Below are 22,125 nucleotides of genomic sequence, written 5' to 3'. Positions count from 1 at the left end.
CCATATTCAGGAAAACACTGAGGTACTTATATCCCAAGCACTTGTTAAACACAGCCCTTAAATGGGGCTAGATTCTCAGATCCAGGAAAAGTTCAGCATGCAAGTAGCCTCATGTTTCAAGGGGTGTAATCATGTATTGATCTCAGCAGCTGCTTGAGTGCTTTGCCTGCTTGCGAAATGGTCACTATTTCAAAGTTACCAACATACAAGTTCTGTTATAGTAGGGAACATGATCTTTTAAATCAAAGCATTAAAAGTCTGAAAAAATAATCCCTCATTTAAATAATAAAACCAGACAGATTCCATAACATATGTGATCAATTATAAAAAAGGATAAAATACTATTTAAAAAAAAAAAGATTTTATAACTTATGAGGCAGGTAAACGATTATGAACAAATTTTTTCGCAAAAACTTCATTAATAAATTCTGCTTGGCAAGTTGTAAGCAACACTTTATATCAAGGAAATACAGAAACATTTATCACAGTTGTCAGAACTTTTATAATAGAGGGTGTGTTAGTTCCTATTGTAACCACACCTCTTGTTTTCTGAGATTTATAACTCTGTCATTTAAAAGAAAAAAAATTGCTACAGGCTACCAAAAAACCAAAAACAAACCAAAACCAAAAACAAAACAGAGCGAGAGAGAGAGAGCGAGAGAGAGAGCACGAGCGCTTGTTTTCTCCTTTAGGCAAAATTACAAGTTTGGGACCTTTTACAAGTTACAAAAAATAAAGATGAGTAAATAGGTTCAGATACTTTGTCATTAGATTCAAAACTAGCTTCTATTCTTAAAATATTTTGGAATACATATGGAAGAAAATGAATTATTTTGCTTAGAAAGAGTAACTCTGCAATATGAGACAAATCCCTTCTAACATGTAAAAATAAAATGTTCTCATTACCTTTTAACTCTGCCTACTGGGCACAGGAAAGTGGGAATTGGATAGAATTTCTGACATCTACAAGTGTGCATAAATACAATCTCCCTTAATTGCTCACTGTACAAGGATTCTGGTTATAATTTTGGTGGCACATTAGTAGGACAGGATGATTTTGCAAAGAATTGGGAATTATTAAGGCTCTCAAAGCGCTACAGACATACGATAGACTAAGGGGAAAAAAGAGTTAATAACAGTAACAGTGCTGAGTCACAGTCGCTTAGTGGGCTAGAACAATTATTTCAGAACAATAAGGTTTCCTCCACTGAACACTTGTTTAAAGACAGACATTAAACAAAAGGCTCACTTCTGGCACAAAGTTAACTTGATTCCTATGGCTTCTCTGGTAGTCATTTCTTATATATAAAGGTTTAGTTTCCTGATTGTCATGTTACTCTTTGGTTGTGAGTGAGACATGACATATATTTATGTATCCTTGAGCGCTAGCAGGTGCCTTTCACTGTACACCCGGTTGCTAGATGTTCAAGAGGCAACTGTTGAGGAGGAGACAGCCTTCAAATAAAGTGGCAGAACAATGCGGTTACCCACTCCGAGCCTGGACCTCTATGTCCAGGAGAAGGTCAAACAGAAAACCACCCTCTGTAGCGAGGTACAAGTCAGATACGTACTTGAGTTGAGATTTTGGACAGAGTGATGAAAAGGAAGATTCCATCAACTGTTCTATCTCGACGAGGGCAGAGCAGGGTAATACAATATGATAGGAAAGAAAGATCATGGAATTTTATCACATAGGTCGAAGACTTGAGTTTTAATGGATCTTGACATGCCCCCACCAAAATATAGATATGCATGCAGGGATCTGTCTATTTTTTGGCTTCAGAATGGTATAGCATAAGGAAAATCCTCCATTTGCCAGCTACATACAATTTTTAAAAAAATACTGCACAGAACACTTCATGAACACAATGCCCTCTGCTACAGCCAGGACTTTTGTGAAGACTTTTCTTTCTAGTCACCGCTAAACAGGGTTTCTTGGTGGGATGTAGTGCTGAACCCCCTGCAGTCTCTCTAATGTGAAGACAGTAAGTCCCTGCAATTGTACAGTATGGAGAACCTTCTTGGGTTGAAGCAGCAGAGAGAACTGCCCTTTGTTCACCCGGCTTCCTTTTAAACCCAATTCGGTTTTGACTCTTCCAGCACAAGGACAATCCATTCGCTCCCTCCCCACAGGTAACAGGATGGTCCCCTCAGATTTTCACATAGTCTCTTTCAGCAGCCCGAGTTTCCGAAGAGCCTCTTTCCTGGCTTCTTCTGTTGAGCCTCGGCCGGAAAATTGTACTGTTATCCCCTGGGATCGAAATCCTGAAGGCCTAGGTAGCGAGCATGACCTCTTTCTCATCTCCAGATTTAAAGTGGACTGCCCATGGTCAGAAAAGCTTTTGGCAACATTCTGCCAAACAACCTTGTCACTGCTGATAGCCATGTCTGGTTTGATCATCACGGTCTTGCCCATAGGAAGGAAAGGGCTAGGATTACATTTTAATAGCGTGTGGATATTTTGATACCCATTAGGAACCGCCTCTTCCTGTTCTGCCTGCAAGTCTTGTATCTTCTGTGTGTTTGGGGCAGGATATTGTTGGACTAGACGTGGCTTTTCCTTCACCAGGCCTAGTTTCGTGAGAGCCTCGTAGCGTATTTGCTCAGAAGTTAAGTCTCTTAAGGAGGAGCTTCTACTGCGAGTCAAGAACTCATTCTTCTGCACCCGCTCTTCTGTTTCAGCGGTCTCAAAGGCTGCTCCATTCATGCTGGCCAGCACTTGAGCCTTGCGCTCCTGCACATTGACTGCTGCCTTAGAGATCGTTCGGCTGAAATCTTTCCCAGCTGCATTGGTTATGTTGATATTACTTGGAAACCGGTAGGATTTGGTTGCTGGCAGCGGAGGGTGCTTAGGGGCCGGAAAACCGTCTCCATTGGGCACAGGAGCTTCTCTTTCCCTGCAAGGCGGGGAAGCCTGTGACGTAGGAGAGCACGTCCTGGTTGTATTTTGGTTTTCAGACACTTTCTGGGCCAGGACAAATGGAGTGGGGATGGAACGATGAAGACTGGGGTGCTGCAGTTGGCATGGAGCAAGAACTTGCTCATTACTCGTCAATGGAGCGGCTGACGCATGGGTTGTGGGAGCATCGGGAGATAGACTCTTCTCCGGCAGCTCGCTACCCTCTGGCTTAGGATCATCCACTCTCCCGGCAGGTTCTGACACTTAAAAAAAACAAATGGAATCTCATTAGGTCCTTGCACAGAGTAGAACTCATGGCTTCCTTTCAATAGTATTGGCCTCTACTGCCCCAACTTCCCCTGCCCCAACTTTTCCTTGAACAAGAAGTTGGAATGTGAGTAGCTTAATGTCTTCAGTCAACAAACTAATGTCTTTCCATAGACCAGTGGTGGGCAATTTGCTGCCCATCGGGATTCTATGGGTGGCCCATAAGACATTTTGTTTACCATTGCCTATCCCCAGGTTTGACAGATTCCACTGGTTTCCACCATTAGAAGGTTTTTTCCTACCAATATTGCGAAAGTGACAAGCACTTAAACGAATGGTGTGAAATTGAGAGAGCCACACATGTTCTCTCTGCATCCAATCAAAGCACTGCTGCAGTTTGATTGGCACATCCCGCAAATGCTAGGGACGCAAGCGCAGGTAGCAGAACAATCCTAGCTCGGGGAGACTGTCTTGGTTACGAGAACTTTGCGGCGCACTGAGATGAAGGAGGTAGAGTTGCCAGGTATCCGGTATTGACCTGGACAATCCGGTATTTTTCCTCCTGTCCGGTAAAACAATTCAGAAAATACCTGACACCTAAAATGTCCAGTATTTTCTGGGTTTTTTTCCCTTGCAAGGAGGCGAAAATACCGGGCACCTGACAACCCTATGACACACTCAGCAACTGGGCCCAGCCCCCCACTCAGCCACTTACCTGGTTCCACAGGGAAGCTGCCTTCTGGCTGGATTAACAAAACAAGATGGCCGCTGGCAAAAAGCCTAAAGACCTGAAGCAAGGGGAAGCAATGACTTCCCTGGGTCTTAGTGCTCAACCTCGCCGCTTCCTATCCCTATTCTGACTCTGCATGCCCTTAAAGGGGCCATCTTGTTTTAATGCTTTTTTTTTTGCTTAACTCTCGGGGTCCTTCCCCCTCCACCCCCAACAGAATTTTTCCCTGTTTTTTGGGTGGGGGGGGGGGGATGTTTGGTATTTTTGGTTAAACCATGTGGCAACCCTAGAAGGAGGGCCACTCATGCAACCAACTCACTAGCCTAGGCTGCCCCTCACTACCTTAGACACTGAGATGGGTTTGATACAAGGGTGGGCAATAAATTCTCAGGGGGCCACTCCACGAATTTTGGCACATGGTCACGGGCTGGCTACAGTCCCTTGGAAAGGGTGAGGTGTTATAGAGAGATACAGAGTGTGTAAGTGAGGAAGAGGCAGACTATGACCCAGATGGAGTGTGTGGGGTACAGAGACAGTGGAGCACAGACTGGTGTGTGTGTGTGTGACAGACACAGACACAGTGTGTGCACGCTGGCTGCTGCTGGGTAAGTTTCTGAGAGAAGCCACACTCTGTCGTCTCCCCTCTCCCCTGTTCTGCACTCGTTTACCATCTATGCTTCAGACAGGAGCAGCTCTCCAATGTGTTTTTCCACTTCCCAACCCCTGCCCTGCAGAGTGGGGTACAGGAGCAAGGGGACACCCTGACTTCAGCACTCTCCTCCCCCCACCACTCTGCACAGCTCGCAGGAAAATCCTGGAAGCAACTCAGCTGTAGGATGGAGCAAGGCAGGGGAAGGGCAGCTGAACACACTTATGCACTTCTGCTCGTCAGCTGTGGGGCTAGGGGGGGTGGGCAAGAGAGAAATGCTTGGTGGGCCGGTTCCGGCCCCTGGGCCGATTTTGCCCACCTTGGTTTGATACAGTCCTTCCTTCTGCTAATCTGTTGGTCTCATGTCTGCTAGCTGTATGTGCAGTGTTACTGTGCCCAAAGGGGAAAGAAATATCTTTAAGACCCAAGCAGCACATTTGCTAATGGGCAAGTTCTCCTCTTCTGCAGAGAGTCTGGGGAAACTGTCCGGGTTTAGGAGGCCATGCTGCACAGGTAACACCGACCACATGGTGGGGTTTGGTCAGTGAAACCACATTCCTCTAACCCTCACTAGGGCACCACTATCATCAACTCACCAGTGGACTGTCCACAGAAGGTGGCCTGGGGTGGATCAAGGAATAGGTGCACGAACAATACTGTCATTGTTACACATTTCACTACTGTTGCTCACTGGAACACTTTCATGACACTTATTTTGTCAGGGCTCTGGAGTATTGGGGGAGGGCAGAGAGGAATAATAGTCTTATTTCGGCACCATATGCATAACTCAGTGGAGGAAATTTGTAACGTTGAGCTAGCAAGCCATGTGGGTGGTTATCAGAGATAAACCAAAGTAGGTAGTAGTAGGGAGGCACAACCCAAGACCAGTTCAAGACATCCTCCCCAAAACATTACCTCTCCTCCGCACCACCTTCCAGAAAGCAGTTGACCCTCTCTGCAGCTTCCAGCTGTTAGTCTTGCTTCGGTCTCTCCCTGCCCAGCCTAATTCAGCTGTCCAGCGGGGCTTGCCACACTCAGGAACTAAGCAATCAGAGAATGGGAGGGGGCATATGACCCCACATTCCCTACTCTGTCACCTCTGGAGGTACAGAGATACCTCTCTGTTGTAGGGGACATTTTTGCATGGTGAAAATTTTTTTTTAGAAGGTAAGATCGAACAAATTCAGAACAAGAGGTATTTCAGGTCTGAAGAGATTTAGAGGTGCTGTATTTTGAGTAACAACAGATTTTCTTCTATGTACTTACACTAGAAGCAGTCACACTTTACCTGCTGCTATTTCTCTGTTTGCAGTGCACTCTGGATCGCTGCTTTCCGGGGTTGCTTGCACCAAGTCAATGATATCTTCAGACTCTGAATGGCTGGAAGCATTTTCTTCCATTGATCTTGGGGAATGACAGTGGATGCCGCTGTCGTGGAGGACCTGTTCTTCCAAGTCATCTTCGAAAGCATCAATGGTTTCTTCAAGAAATAGGAGAACATCCTTCTCCTCATGGGTTAGGTATTGCAGACTTTCATCATCCTGTAATTAGAAAATAAGAGTCTTATATTTAAGACAACATATGCTCATTGTTTAGGGTTTTGCAGAAACTGACTAATCATGAAAATGTAGCACCTAATTTTAAAGGAAAAAAAAGCTCAATCTTAATGGTTACTGTTTCATTCAGAACTGCCCAACTTTAATAAACTATGAAATACAGAGAGGAAGAGATTCTAAAGAGCTATATTAAGCACAATGGGTATAATTAGGCACTATGGGTTGACCTAGCAGAAGTCTTGACTGGAAAGTCTTTGCTTTGATAGAATTACAAAATAATTAGAAGCAAAAGATGAGATCACTGCTGCTATAATATCCAATTTTAGCAGCACGTATAGAGAATATACAGACCTCAGTTGTTCTGGATGAGAATGGATACTAAAGAGTATAGGGTTATGTTTTCACAAATGTTCAGTGGCGGAGTGTCCAATGTGAGAGACTTAAATGCCCGATTCTCAGAAAAGTTAAGTACCTGCTCCTTTTGCGTGAGTCCTACTGGGCTTTCAAAATAGGCATTTTGGTCACTGTATCAAGTTGGGGGACAAGAGCGATGTGCAGAGAGAGATATCCATGATAAGCCAACTATCTACATATTGTTAATACTAGAGATGTAAGAGTTTAACCAGTTAACTGATAAATATTAGCTTACAGTTAACTGGTTAAACTTGGGGCCAGCAGCCTCCAGGAGCGTTTAACCATGTAACCAATTATATTTCAATCAATCAATCACACAGTTAGTATAACTAGGGATGTAATATTTACAAAAACACACTAAGGACAAAAAGGAGTTTGATAGTGATTTTTTAAAGAAATAAGGAAATTTAAAATAAATGTCAGGAAATGTTTCCTGACAGTAGAGGAACCAGGTAGGCAGCTTTTGAACAGCAGGAAACAATCCTGCAGGAGTTGAGAAACAGACTGGATGATCCAAGAAGTCACTTAGTCTTCCCTGATTCACAGCTCAACTAATCTGATCCAGATAATGTTGCTACAGAGCAGGAAAGCACAAACCCTCCTCACTTTTTACCACATGGAAGCAGCCTCTTCACCCTCCCCCTCCCGTAGGATGACAAACAGTGACTCAAAAGGAGGTTTGTTTTGAAACAACGGGTGCAGGAGGACATTTCCCACTGGGTTTGGAGAATGTATGTACAAGCACCTGTTCTCGTATCAATGAGAGGCAAGTAAGTGATTCCTTTTCAAGATTTCACTTTTCTGATACAGTGTGTAAATACGAGAACATGTAGCAGCTGTTGGCTACCAATAGGTAGAGTGTCAAGATACAACTTCCATTTTCCCTCTGTTTTTAGCTTATTCCATGGCCTGCTACAAGCCAGACAAGCACAACACTACCTGCGCAAAGCCCTGGAGGAAAAACAATTTACGCCAATAAAGTGTAACTTGTACCAAACCAGCATAAGCTATGCTGATGTAAATCAAACTGTGCTGGGGTAAAGAAGTGTTTGACAAGAGTTGGCCCTAGTGCAGACATATCAGTGGGTAAAATCATGGTGAGGCAGAATCTTTGCCTTGATGCTCTAGTCATTAAAATGGAGGCAATGCTGGCGATCTATTGCAGAACACTGAAGTCTATAGATGAAAAGCACTAGCGCCACATCTCCACTTGTGGGAAGGTCGATGTTGCGGTGGGCGATCTTCCAGCATTTGATTTAGTGAGTCTAATAAAGACTTTCTAAATTGAATGCTGAGGGCGCCCCCCTCCCTCCCCCATCAGTTCTGGTACTCCTGAACTTGCAAGGAGTAAGGAAAGTCAATGGGAGCGTATCTCCCATTGACCTCCCGCTGCAAGAATGATGCCAACACTCGGCTTAAGGTACGTTGACTTCATATAGCTGGAATTGCGTACCTTAAGCCAACCTTCCCCGGAAGTGTGGGCCTTGGGTGTGTGTGATTGGCAATTAGAGTGGATCTGCAATTTAAATAACCACTATGTGGGTGTGAAGGTAAATGCTTAATACCAAGCAGCCAATGGAACTGTGTCCCCACTGCTTTATATTCGAGTTTCGAAGACTGCCTTTTGGTGTTCACAAGTGGGTTCACAAGTGGGTTTTTTTTTTATCTGGTTAGTATTGGCCGAGTTACAATCTGGGCAAGTTTTCTAATAAATACAAGGGAAGTCTTAGGTTGGTTTTGCTAATAGAAGAAGTATGTGATGTTGGTGTACTCCCGGAGACCTAGGTTTATTGCTGGCAGAGTAAATGCCTGATGGGTAACAGCGAAGCACTGAGGTTATGGTACCCATACAGCAGACGTTAATTTTGTAACCTGAAGTGTACACACCTGCCAGACTAAGTGAATTGATCTCTAGACAGATATTGTTGTGTGTCACTGGCTGGCGTGACTCACAACCATGAGTATCAGCCTCAGGGTGAACTGTGTTTGTTTTTGTTTTTTTAAAGTGGGCAGGCACCCCAAACTTGTCGTATGTTCTAGAATTAGATTTCACCAGGCCAGTAACAAATGTGAACTCCTGGATCACTCTTAACAGTCTTAGCAGAATGTCAAAGACAATCCCCTTACCAGTGGCTCTCAAAAGTCATTGCACCGCAACCTCCCTTCTGACAACAAAAAATACTATACCAGCCCAAGGGGGACTGAATCCACCCAAATCTTGCCACCATGTGTGGAGGAGCCACGGCTCCCACTGCTGTGTGTGTGTGTGTGTGTGTGTGTGTGTGTGTGTGTGTGTGTGTGTGTGTGTGTGTGTGCGCGCGCGCGCACAAAGCCAAAGGGCTTTGGATCCAGGCAGGAGCCTATAATCTTAGACCCACTGTCCAGGGCACAAGTTCCTGGGCTTTAGCTTCAGGCCCCAGCAAGTCTAAGCCAGCCCTTGTGACCATTAAAATGGGGTCCCAATCCACAGTTTGAGAACTGCTGCCTAAGACTCTCCAGTCTATTTCATCATCCAGGCAAATTAGACTTAGAGACCATTGATCACTTACACAAAATAAATGCATAAAAATAGAGAATCCCACCAAATTCAGGTAGCTTCCTGTCCCCAGAGACCACACGCTTATTCCAGTTCTATTGGTACTCAAGCTCTTACACCAAAGACAATACCTGTAGCCAAACTTGTAATAAGCTAAGTACAACTCATTTATTTTTCCTAGTCAATCTTTACAAGTTGAAGCAAGTGAATACACTCAAATGAGCTGCAATCTAAATCCTAAGAGCAACAGAGTTGTAGTGGCCCTTCTGATTTTTCTAGTTCTTCTGGATAGGTGGTGGAAAAAAAAAAAATTCCCCTCCACTTCCCGTCTGAGTTTACAAATTCAGAGCAAACTTTCAGATTTAGAATGCAAAACTGACATCGTTTCTTATAGCATGGAATACTGTCATTATGAGTAAGACTACAGAATGACCGTAAGTTGGTGCCTGAAAGAAAGTCTAAACACTAAATATATTCTTAAAATTAACACCTATCGAGTAACACTAAGCACGAGTGAAGTGGCCTAGTCTCCAGTGAGGAGTTCGTGAGTGATTAGCTAATGCCACAAGCCTGAGCAAGAGCTGGCACCTGGCCTGTCAGCACCTTAGAGACTAAAAAAATGTAGATAGTATCATGAGCTTTTGTGGGCACAACCCACATTCTAGACTCATTTTTAGTTGCCTGTCTAAAGCACTAATTTCTTGGACTCAGGTTTTCAGAGGGTGGTTTCTGCATTATGGCAGTATTAGTTTTAAGTTTGAGCAAAACTTTTCAGCTACAGTTTAAAAAAAGTTGCAAAAAAAGTCTCCCGTTTAATTAAAAAAATGCACCTCTCATCCTCCAAAATATTTGACATGTGCCCTCATCTATACGATTAGTTCTGTATCAAACACCACATCTACACTGGAAAGTATTTCCCTTTAATCCTGCAATTTCACAGCCAATATTTTCTTTTCTCAACCAAACCTTTTCACTGCAGTGGTCACCTAAGTAGTCAATTTCTTGTGGAGGCTGTGAGAAAACAGCTGTATAGGAAGGATGGACTTTTGGGTAGGCACTGGGATGGGGTTCAGGAGATCCCCAAAAGTCCAGATTCTACCCTTGCATAGACACTGTGCCTCAAGTTTCCCCATCTGTAAAATGGGATAATACTTCCCTGCTGCAGAGGTGTCACAAGGATAAATCCATTTGTGTTCAAGCTGCTCAGATACTATGATGATTGCATATGCAAATTAGGACTGTGGGACAACAATACACTTAGTGTAAGTAATAGCCATTAGTCACAAGCTGTCACTACTCTATCTCCAATTACTTCCCCAGTGTAATTGGAGAAATTACAAGCTATCCCTGCTCTAAGAGCACTCTGTCCTACAAAATACTTTTCTGCATTCTTCAAATTATACCGAAAGCTTCAGAAAAAGGGGAGAAATTTTATTACTTTAGGGGCTGGTCATGCCAACTAAGATTACAAAACCTGTTTCCATTATTATAACCCTATTTTCCACATAGCCTGAAAAATAAGCCCCAAGGTGCGAGTGGGGAGATGGAGGGAAAGAGAGTAGATTTTCCTTCACTAAGATAAAGCTAAGATAAATAAATTTGGATTAGAAGCAAAAAGTGTGCACTCACTTGGCATCTAATGTATTAATACTTCATGGACATTTGCGCTGTCTGACATGAGCAGAGAGTGCGCCACTGAAATACTTTTCTGTGCTGGAAAGAAGAGAATTTTCTCATTGAAACACAAGCTTCCCTTTATGAAAAGTTATTTTAGTAACAGGAGAAAATTAGTTATGCACCCTGTATTACCTATCCATGATCTTATTAAATCTGACATTTTGGCTACTTTGTAAGTTTAAGAAAATAAACTTTAGCTAAATACATGGAGTGAGGAGGGATGTACAATTCTGCATTTACTGTGCTGTATTTGGGTTCAAAATTAAAATGCACTAAGTACAATGTTGAAAGCTATCCCTGCAATAACAACACTGGATCTGAAACCACCCTCTGGCTGCTCTTTTTTCCATATCAGGAACTGAGGGTTTTGGAGATCAAAAACGTAGAGCCCCCGCAAATCCGCAGATATATGCGTCAGACAATGTAAAGGCAGATATCTGTAGCTCATTTTTGCAGATATAGATGCGGATGTAGACAAACATTTGTCATCGTGCAGGATTCTACAAATGAAGCCCACAGAGACTTGTGTCACCCCTGTGTTTTAAAATGGGCCAACAAAGGTCTGATCTACTGGTCCTTTAATGGATTTGTTTTCATTTTTATTGCTTAGCATTAACTGTTAGAATTATAGACGCGCTTCAGAACAAGAATGATTAGTTATGTGTATGTGTGATTGTGTGGTGAGAGTATCTACCTACACATGTAGGAACACAGACAAAGAACAGAAACAGTGGAAAAATTAAGTGACTAAGGATCATCTCAATATTCTGAAAACAATGTTTTTACAGAACCATTTAATATAGCAAATTACCTATATTCAGCAAGGTCAAAAGAGTTGTGGTGTATTGTGATCAGTCCACTGTAAATTCATATTAAGAGGAGCAGTTGTAGTCAAGTATTCAAGTTTGGACTTGCTAACTAACACCCTTAACTTCTGAAACTTTACTGCCGCACAACTACCTTGGTTTAAAGGAGCAGCTGGAGGAGGCCAGATGCAGCGGAGGCTAAGCAGGTACCTTTACAAAGGGAAGGCCTGAGATTAACATGGATGGGATTGGTTCACACAATCTTATGTTACAAGAATGGGGAGGAGGGGGGGAATGCAGCGGCACACTACCCAGTGAGAGCACGCCCAGGTTCCTTATCTACAAGAGAGAAGTTTGTTAACTATTCAACCTGTGGCCAATATGTAATATTGGTAGACGAACATAAGTGTGATGTATAATTACTTGCTTATAAATTCTGTATGATTCTATTTCACCCTGTTGCTCATGATCAGACAATGTCTGCATTGCAGTTTCATGTGCGTCTTCTAGTAACTATGTAATCCTTTGTCTAGAATGTTCCGTAAATTGTTTGGCGCTACTGAAGAATGTCACCTCAAAGGTCCAGATAGTAAGACTTGAGAGACTTGGAGATGATGTGAGAACATCCACAGTGCCTGAGACCAAATGAATTAGCAAAAGACAAGCCCTGGAGACAGGCAGACACTCCGGAAGGGGAGACCAAACAAAAGATAACAAAAGGATAACTGGTGGAAAATCCCCAAGATTAATGTATCAAGAACCGCAGAAGGACACTGCAAAACCCATAGTGTCAAATGGGATCTAACAAGTACAAGATGGAGTGTTCTTGCCATAAGATTCTGGGTTTGGTCCTGCAAACCAAGCCTCAAATCCAGATCGATGAACCCTGACTCCGTCACTTAGACTGACTTGAGCCACGATGGACAGGTAACTATAAATCCTCTGCAGAACATGAGAGAGAGAGAGAGAGAGAGTGTAAATGCATATGCTGCTTTTCATACTGTATTTTTAATAAACACAGTGCATTGCCTTTTCCCCTGAAAAAGATCCCATGTGCTTCTTATAAGCATTACAGACCCCCTAACACTATTTCTTCCTACACTGGGCTGTTCATCATTGCACCGATTACATTAGGCTTGTTCTGAGCAAGCCTAAACACAAAAGTGAAAAGTAACAGAGTACAGGTAGCCTTGTTAGTCTGATCTTGGTAAAACAAAAAAAGCACTTTGATGAAGAAGTGGGTCTGCCCCAGGAAAGCGCATCACCTAATAAACCATCTTGTTAGTCTTTAAAGTGCTACATGACTGCTTTTTTTGCTTCACAGCAGTGAAAACAGCCATTGTCTCGCTGCCACCTCCTAGGTCATTGTTTAACTAGCATGTCTGCCCTCTCTAGTCTACTGGCCAAGCTTTCTGGAAGCGAGCTACTGTACACAGAACACAAAGGAGCAGGCTATTTTGCTAGCAGTCACTTATTCCACATCATTCTCCTAATGTCAATATGAAGCTGATACAGTGCATGACAGACGTGGCCATTTCCTGCAATATCCTTGAAGTGCCTTATTAAATTAAGGTATCTTTGAAGTCCATTGTATACAAATGCAACACTCATGTGTTATTGGGAGCCCTGGGAAGTGTTATGAACTTCAAAGGACTGCCCGGACAATGGTCCGGACAAAAATAGATTTTTGGATAGCATCAAGTGGTTTGCCTGGGGAATCTCTAAGGGGAGGTAAATGCAAATTCCAACATCCACTTATGGGGGGGTGGGGGGGAGAGAAAGCAGCCTTTGGAAGCTATGCACCAAATAGGTGTCCACGGTTTCCTGATTTTCTGTTCCCAGAATCTGAAGCTTAAAGGCCCAGGCTGTATGAAGAAAAGAATAACTTATTCACAGTTACACTTCCTCTGAGCTGGAGGAGGTTAGGAACTTGCAACCACAGAAAAACCCCTAAGTAGGGCTGACTCCTACCAGACAACTAAATGACACTAGGAGTGTGGGGAGGTTGGAAGGAGGCTGTAATTCCGGTAGGTTTATTGGCACGTAAGTTCTTTTGCTGGTTTCTCGAGAATGCTTTCACCTTACAGTGAAACCTGCTTGCTTAGGAAGCTGTGGGGTAACTTATACTGCTAGCAGCTACCTTATCCATAGCCTTTGAAAAACAAGCAAAGGGCAGATGTTGGCCTGTCTACAGAGTGTGGTTTGCAAGGGATTTCACTGCTTAGGCAGTGAACTGTGTGTCCTGAAAGTACAGCAGCCTGGAGGGAGAGAGACATGGGCCTCCACCCTAGAGAAGGAACAATTGGAAGCTAGAAACTTAGAAGTGTGAGCTTTGGGTAGGCCACAGAAGGGGAATACAGGTGCATTTGCCTTGACCCGTGGCACAGTGCAAGGGTGTCTCTTCACAAGGCTGTTTTCTCTGAAAGAGCTGCCACCTGACTAAAGATAGCAGTGAACACAACAGCGCCCACTTTCAGCAACAAAGAGTCCAACTCAGACTCGGAAAAACTCTGCTTTTCCATTGTGTGTCTAAAAGCCTAGCCCAGCAGAGCCATCAGGAGATTCAAGAGCTGATGGTGCAATACAACACGACCCGTGACAACAGTAGGACAGGCAATAGCAGCAGGCAGGAGAATCTGTCCCTCCCCTGTGAATTTGACTTTCCTTTCTATGTAACCCAAAGTGCTATGCAACAGCATGGGAACATGGCATGCGGCACTGAAGGACCAGGATGAAAGGACCAGCTCCACTATCCCAGCAGGGGCCTGGAGCAAGAAGCCAGTCAGTAAGTGCCAGCACATGCTAGCAGGGGTGCTGGAATTGGAAAGGGGGGGGGGAGGCTAGGATGGCTGGCAGGCTCTTCATGTAGATGTAGCCCCCAGCCACAGCTCCCCTTCTGAGCAGAGGGAGCCCAACCTGGGAAGATGGGGGGGTGAAGAGGGGTTGCTGTGTTGTGAGATGGGGAAGGGATGGATGTAGTCTAGAGTAGGGTTGCCAGGTGTCCGGTATTCACCTGGACAGTCTGGTATTTTTGGCTCCTGTCCAAGAAAAAATTCAGAGAATACCAGACACCTAAAAATGTCCAGTATTTTCTAAATTTTTCCCCGGCCAGGAGGCGAAAATGCTGAGCACCTGGCAACCCTACAGACACTCAGTGCCTGCCCCCCCCCACTCCCCGGCTCCCAACACCTCCAGCCCCTATGCTTACCTGGTTCCCCAAGGCTGCTGGCACGAAATGACTGCCAGCCAAAAGACCTAGGAGAAGCAATGCTGGGTCTTCGTGCTCAACCATCCCTATCCCTGCACTCACTTTTAAAGGGGACATGCTGTTTGATTTTAATTTTTTTTTTAAGCTTTTAAGTCCTAGGACGCTTTTTTTTTTTGCTCAACTTCGGTCTCCCTCCCCTTCCCCCCCCAGAATTCCCCCCTTTTTGGGGGGGTGTTCGGTATTTTTGTTTCAACCATCTGGCAACCCTAGTCTGGGGGTGCACTGCCCCCAAACCAGGGAAAGGCAAATGCACATGGGGTCACGTCACTGTCACCCTGCTCAGCCTGCCAAGGTGTGGGGGGGGGGGGGGGGAGGAGGGAGAGAAGAGAAAGTAACTAGGGAAGTGAGGAGGAGGGGGACCCAGCATGTGGAGTCCCTTTGACAGCAGAAGCAGATCCAGCAGCACCAGGATACACTAAAGCAGCAGCATTACTGCAGCAGCTGGTGCTGGAGTGGCCACATTCCATAGTGGCAGCTGGGACTTCCCATTAAAGCCAGCCCATCCTCCCACCCAGCACTGCAGCTCAGATACCTTCCCAGGGTGTGAGAGACAGGGGACGGGGGTGAATGGCAGCAAGCTGGGGAGCCGCCTTCAGAGCTCATGTGTGCTACCCCCCTACTCCCAATATAGCAGTCAAGTGATGCACTTGTCCCCGGGGGCTCACCTTGGCTCTTTGTGTCCTGTCATTTTGTTACCCAGGTTTGAGTTCTCTTTGTAGCTCTTCCCATTCTGCTTTGGCCTGATCTTGAGTAATTTTGTATTATCTGCAAGTGTTGCCAACTCAGGGCTGGCCCACAACGTTTTGGCACTTGAGGTGGGGAGCTCAAATAACGCCCCCATACCCTCTCGCTTGGGCCAAAACTTTAAAATATCCCAATTCTCTGGGTCCTAGTGGCTCCCCCGCATAGTCTGGCACCTGAGGCGGCCGCCTCAGTTCGCCTCATGGTAAGGCCAGCCCTGTGCCATCCTCACTGTTTACTCCTTTTCCCAGGTAACTTATGAATAGAACTGGCCACAGTACAGATTGCTGGGAGACACCACTATTTACCACTCTCCATGCTGAAAACCAATCATTTAGTTTGGCTCTTCGTTTTCTATCTTTTAACCAGTTACCTCTGTATGAGAAACCCTTCCATCTTATTCCATGATTGCTGTTTGTTGACTGCCCTCCCCCCCAGCCCCGCAAAAGAATCAAGAGATTTGAGAGGCATGATTCCCCTTTATAAAAACCATATTGACTCTTCCCCCCCACAAACATGATTGTTTGTGTGTTTTAGAATTCAGTTCTTAAGTATAGTTTCAACAAATATGACTGGTACTAACGTGAGGTTTAATGGCCTTCAACTCCAGTATCACATCTGGAGCCTGGCGTGGGGGAGATATGTCCAGTGCTTTTTTTGAAAAGAAAAGAAAAAGAAAAAGGTGCCGGTACTCCAGGTGAAAGTTGAGCAAAAAGACAAACCCCAAGCCACCCAGGAAAATAAATAGGTGCTGGTACACCGGAGGAGAATGCCATTCATTTACAGTATGATGGGAAAATAGGGGTGTACTGTCACCAAAAAGAGGCACACTGCCAGGACCAAAACCCCTCCCTCAGAGCCAGGCACTCTCACCCCCACTCCAATACAACCACCACTTCCCCAGAGCCCGGCCCCCCCAGCCACCCTATCCCCATGCTCCCACCCCTGCCCCAGAGCCAGGCACCCCAAGAGCCCCCCCAACCAAATTCCCCTCCTGCAGAGCCAGGCACAGGAGGGACGGGATGGGTACGGTAACCCTGCCTTTAAAGTGGCCGCTCCTGCTACCGGCCCGGCTGCCTCGGCCCGCAGTGTGTACAGGGAGGAAGCATGTGGCCCAACTCCTGGCTCACTGCTCTATGCGACGTGTGGGCCTGTGCAGGGTGCAGTCCGGTCTCACCCCAATTAGCTTTGGGCCCGGCGGCAACTGCCCCCTCCTCACTATGCCTCTAGTGTCAGTTCACTGAGTCCCCACAGCCCAGCTGAGACACCCGCTGCTTTTCTGCCCTTCCCCCAGCCTAGCTGAGCCCCGTGCGGCTACTTTTCCACCCCAACAGCAGAGCTGAATGCTGGTTTTCAGCCCCCCCCAGCCAGGCAAGCTAAGCCGAGCACCATAGCGCGAGTGCTCCTAGGGCCAGGGGCAGCAGCAGAGCAACAGTCCTTAAAAAAAAAAAAAAAAAAAGGTGTTGGTACACTACCGGTGTGTACCGTCACCAAAAAAAGCACTGGGTACGTCTAAACTACGTTCTATTTTTGAAAGAGGATATGCAAATCCACGGGACTCTGCAGATCTTCGAAGGCGGATCTTTCAAAAGTGAAAGTAGTCTAGATGCAGTCCCCCCCCCCCGAAAAAAATCCTCTCGAAAAAAAACCTGCATAAACCTCACTTTTTAAGGAAGAGCATTTTTCGAAAAAAGTGATTTTTTTTCCAAAAAAGTGCATCTAGACTACTTTCACTTTAGAAAGACCCACTATCAAAAATGAGATCGGAAGAAGATACGCAAATTCGCGCTGTATTTTCGGAAGAGGATACGCAAATTCAACGTAGTCTAGACATAGCCTTATTTACAAATGTGTGCCACATTAATACACGGAGCTACACCTCTGCCATAGAACTGGAAGGGACCTTGAGAGGTCATCGAGACCAGTCCTCTGCCCTCGCGGCAGGACCAAGTACCGTCCCTGAATTAGTTAATTCTCAAGTCATCTGGCATAGAAGAATATTTAATAGTGTATGTATCAAGCTGGATACATAATTAATAGCTCTGCAATGTCACATTTGAATTCCTTCAGAACTCTGGAGAGAATACCATCTGGTCCTGGTGACTTATTACTGTTCAGTTAATCTATTTGTTCCAAAACTTCCTTGACTGAGATCACCATCTGGGACAGTTCCTCAGAACTGCCACCTTAAAAAAATAAAATTAATTTAAAAAGGGAGGGGGGGGAGGCAGCACGCACTCAGGTTTAGGAATCTCCCTCACATCCTCTGCCATGAAGACTGATGCAAAGAATACATTTAGTTCCTCTGCTACTGCCTTATCTTCCTTGAATGCTCATGCTCCTTTAGAATAGAATCTCAATTGTCCAGTGGTCCCACTGGTTGTTTTGTGGACTGCCTGCTCCTAACATACTTAAAAAAAATACTGATGACAGTTTGAGTCCTTAGCTACTTGGTTTTCAAGTTATTTTTGGCTTGCCCAATTATACTTTTACATTTGACCTGCTAGCACTTGTGCACCTTTCTATTTTCTTCAATAGAATTTAATTTTCACTTTTTAAAACGATGCCTTTGTGTGTCCAACCACCTCTTGTACTTTATTGTTTAGCCATGGTGGCACTTTTTGGTCCTTTTTTACTATGTTTAATTTGAGGTATACATTTAATTTGCGCCTTTATTATGGCACTTTTAAAACATTTCCATACAGCTTTCAGGCATTTGACTTTTGGGGCCTTTTAATTTCTATTTAACCAGATTCCTCATTTTTGTGCAGTTCCCCCTTTTTGAAAATTAAGTGCTACGGTGGTGGGCTTCTTTGGTGTTATTCTTATCCACAGGGATGTTGGTTATATTATGGCCCCATAGTCAGGCCTTACAAATCAGGTCATCTCTTGGACCAGAGCCTGCAATACACTTGGGACTACATCAAGAATAGTCTCTCCTCTTATGGGTTCCAGGACTAGTTATGCCAAGAAACAGTCATTTATTGTGTCAAGAAATTTTGTATCTGTATCCTGTCCTGATAGGACATGGACCCACTCAACATAGGTACAGCTGAAATCCCCCATTATTATAGAGTTTTATTTTTATAGTGCCTCATCTTCCTAAGTATTTCATTACTAACTGCCTGACCAGGATGGTGATGGTCTATCCATGCTGCTTTCTAACCCTAGAGATTGGGTTAGGTTTTGTTCATTTAAGACTTTTACCACATCTGACACTCAGCTTTCACATAGAGAGCTCACTAGCATAATCTACAGGACTATGTAGCACTTTAAAGACTAACAAGATGGTTTATTAGATGATGAGCTTTCGTGGGCCAGACCCACTTCCTCAGATCAAATATTGATCTGAGGAAGTGGGTCTGGCCCACGAAAGCTCATCATCTAATAAACCATCTTGTTAGTCCTGTATTTTGCTTCAGCTACCCCAGACTTACCTGGCTACATTTCTATCACTATTCTAGCATAATCTATTCTGTCATTTCTATGTACAGGCAGTCCCCGAGTTACATGGATCCGACTTACATCAGATTCCTACCTACAAACGGGGTGAGGCAACCCTGCACTAGCTGCTTCCCCCCAGCAGACCAGGGAGATGCGAAGCTAGCGCCCCCCCAGCAGACCAGGGAGACGCGGAGCAGCTTTTCTCAGCAGACAACTCAGCTTGAGAATAAAGGACTGAGGGAAGTGAGGTGTGGGAGAATAAAACTGAGCTCTGGAGAAATGTTTGGCTAGAGTTTCCCCTACAATATGTATCAGTTCTGACTTGCATACAAATTCAACTTAAGAACAAACCTACAGTCCCTATCTTGTACGTAACCCGGGGACTGCCTGTATTTCGTACTAAGGTATTACTGTGTCCCATTGATCATCACCATTCTGCCAAGTTTCTGTGATGCCTATTACAGTGATATCATGTAATGCTCATGTTCATTCATATCAACAAGTCATCAGAAGGGTAGACTGATAGTAGAATGCTAATCGAGGCCTCGGACTTCAGGACAAATATTTCACAGCTTGCCTGGTCAAAGTGCCAGGATGATGATTTCAAGCACTTGATCAAATGCTCCACATGATGGGATCATTTGGACAAAACGTATTTCTAAAAATAGCAGATAATGCTGGCATAACTGGAGGAAAGTCTAACCCAATCTAGAACCAAAGAAAGAAACACAATAGGGTCTGTTGCACTCGTTTATGTTTGAATGCTACACACAGTCTGCCCAAAATCAGTAAGTTTTTAACAGCACACAGGGTAATCAGCACAGGAAGGAAGTCCTCAGTACCTTTCTCCTGCATGCTTCACTAAACAAAAGATCACTGCTGCGTTTGCTCCCATCGGCCTCCTGCTGCGGAGAAACTTGAAACAAAGTACCTTGCCTCCAGCTACATAATTAACATACTGAAGCTACGTATCTTGATTTGATCTTCCCTTTTAGTGTAGGCCTGGCCTGAGACACTAGTACAATCTCAATACCATCACGACTCACCTGAGCCATGCTCGGGCATCCTCTGTACTGTCTCAGTAAATGACAACTGCACTCGCAGCTAAAATGGGAGCACAGAACAGTCACGGGCAGTGGGCATAGTAAGGCCAGGGGAGCCTGAGGGCGTGTATAAACCACACCCCTCTGCTAACAGAGGGATGTAGATTAGGCACATGGCTATTGCAAATGAAGCAAGGATTTAAACATCCCATGCTTCATTTGAATAGAAATGGCCACCACTTTTTGCTGCCGCAGCACTTTGCCAACAAAAAGCAGCAGTCTAGCTGGGGTTCGGTCCACAAAGAAAGCCTTTCCCAACCGATTCTGTAAACCTTATTGCACAAGACATAAGGGATTGGTCAAAAAAGGCTTTCCTTGTGGACCGATCCCTGTCTAGACTGCTGCTTTTTGCCGGCAAAGTGCCACGTCAGCAAAAAGCAGCAGCCATTTCTATTCAAATGAAGCACGGGATATTTAAATCCCCACTTCATTTGCGATAGCCATGTGCCTAACCTACACCTCTCTGTCAGCAGAGGGGTGTAGTTTTAGAGACACCCTCAGCTTCCTCTGCCTCTGAATCCCCAGAAGTGGGGTTAGTTTTTGCTTGAACCCCATGCAGGTTCTGAGGTGGCCAAGGAAGCAGGATGTAGTATTCAGCTTCATTAGTTATTTCCCTAGAATCCACAGTGATTACAGAAGAACCCAGGAAGCTGTGTAGCAAATACCGCCTCCTTAGTGGCCATATCTAAAATGTCTTTAGGACAAGATGGTTTTTCCCCAGGGGTGGCTTGGCTCACGGGAGGATAGGTGTTGCTGTGGCTGGCTTATGGCTCCTCCGGGCAGGTTGGGGGTGGAAGGAGTCCTCATTTGGCCCAGGCAGAATGCTTGGGCCTTTAGCCAGCCTGGGGCTCTTCCAAGTTAGAGGGGCACTCTGGACTCCTCCAGGCAGAGAGATAAGAGGGTCTTGCAGCTCCAGGAACAAGAGTTAGAAGAAAGGGGAGGGGCTACACACAGGCAGAAGGGCCAGAGTCAGGGGGCTAGCCTCCTCAAAAGGGGTCAGCACCTGGCACCCACAAGTACAATTACAACACTGAAAAAGGAGGGCTTGCTGGTTAAGCCCACCAACCTGCATGTTAAGACACTGATGCATAAGCACCTAGTTTGAAAAATCCACAGCCTCATTTTATCCTCACTGATTCCAAATTAGAACACACAGCCTGATTGAACTGCACTTGTTTTATTAGCTGCATAAAAGAGCCAGTCAAATGAAAGGGAGCTTGCTCTAAATTTATAATATGGGATAAGGCATCAAGATAGAGTAGAACTGAATATTTTAGTTTCCCCACTCTTTTTAGAGCCATGCAAGTGATTCCATACATCGAGAAGGGGCGCTTCTTCACTCCACTGAGAATGCTTTTGTCGGTTGAATGTTCAGCTTTTGTTCAGACAAGGAGATCAGTTTAGACACTGCCACAGTCACTTTTCATGCCCACAGACCTGTGTGCAAACTTCCTTCCTTCAATCATGTGACTTTACACAGTTCTGAAGTTAATGGATGTAGGATGGATCACTTTTAAGTGAAACTCACACTTTGGTTTGTGGTGCTAACCCATGGCTGAAGTGGAATTTTCCTAACAAATAATGTACGAACACACAGCATGGAAAACAGCTTTTTTTTCTAGTCAACATAAGAGTATGTGTAGTTTAAATGTATTAATTCAGAGCATGAACATGCAGATCACATTTCTAAGCCTTCCTAAATATGCTAAAGTAGCAACAGATTCTTGCCAGCGATCCCTTCTTACACTTTGGCACATGGGCCTTATGAACACTGAGATTTTAGTCCCTCTTCCAAATCTTAGCACTGGTACAATTTTACAGCTGCCACACTAGTGTAGACAGTTTGCTGTTGTGTTTAAGCTACCATGTCAGACTCCCTCTGAGCAGCCATCATATGCCCGAGTGAATTCAGCTGTTTGCACATGCTATTGTTTTTGTGTGTTTGTTTGAATTCCATAGAGATCTCTCATCCAAAGGTTACACCTGCCAACTGCATGGAGTTCAGACACCTAGAGATAGGAGGGCCCATTCCTTA

The 22,125-nt window shown here is 44.7% G+C and overlaps 1 protein-coding gene across 1 annotated transcript in view; it reads right to left on the bottom strand.

The window, feature by feature from the left end:
- Nucleotides 1–350: 350 nt before the first annotated feature.
- Nucleotides 351–22,125, bottom strand: part of PROSER2 (proline and serine rich 2) — a 39,034-nt gene continuing 17,259 nt past the window's right edge. Inside the window, exons 3-4 of the mRNA XM_075926006.1 lie at nucleotides 5,834–6,086; nucleotides 351–3,162 (exon numbers count right to left, since the gene is read on the bottom strand). Of these exons, the coding sequence (XP_075782121.1) occupies nucleotides 2,159–3,162; nucleotides 5,834–6,086 (1,257 nt within the window). The 3' untranslated portion in view covers nucleotides 351–2,158. The remainder of the gene's footprint in view (nucleotides 3,163–5,833; nucleotides 6,087–22,125) is intronic.

The sequence above is a fragment of the Pelodiscus sinensis genome, chromosome 1 (genome assembly GCF_049634645.1).
Source record: "Pelodiscus sinensis isolate JC-2024 chromosome 1, ASM4963464v1, whole genome shotgun sequence".
Lineage (NCBI taxonomy): Eukaryota > Metazoa > Chordata > Testudines > Trionychidae > Pelodiscus > Pelodiscus sinensis.
Note: the sequence above shows the minus strand (reverse complement) of the source record. Positions and strands in the feature narration are given on the sequence as shown.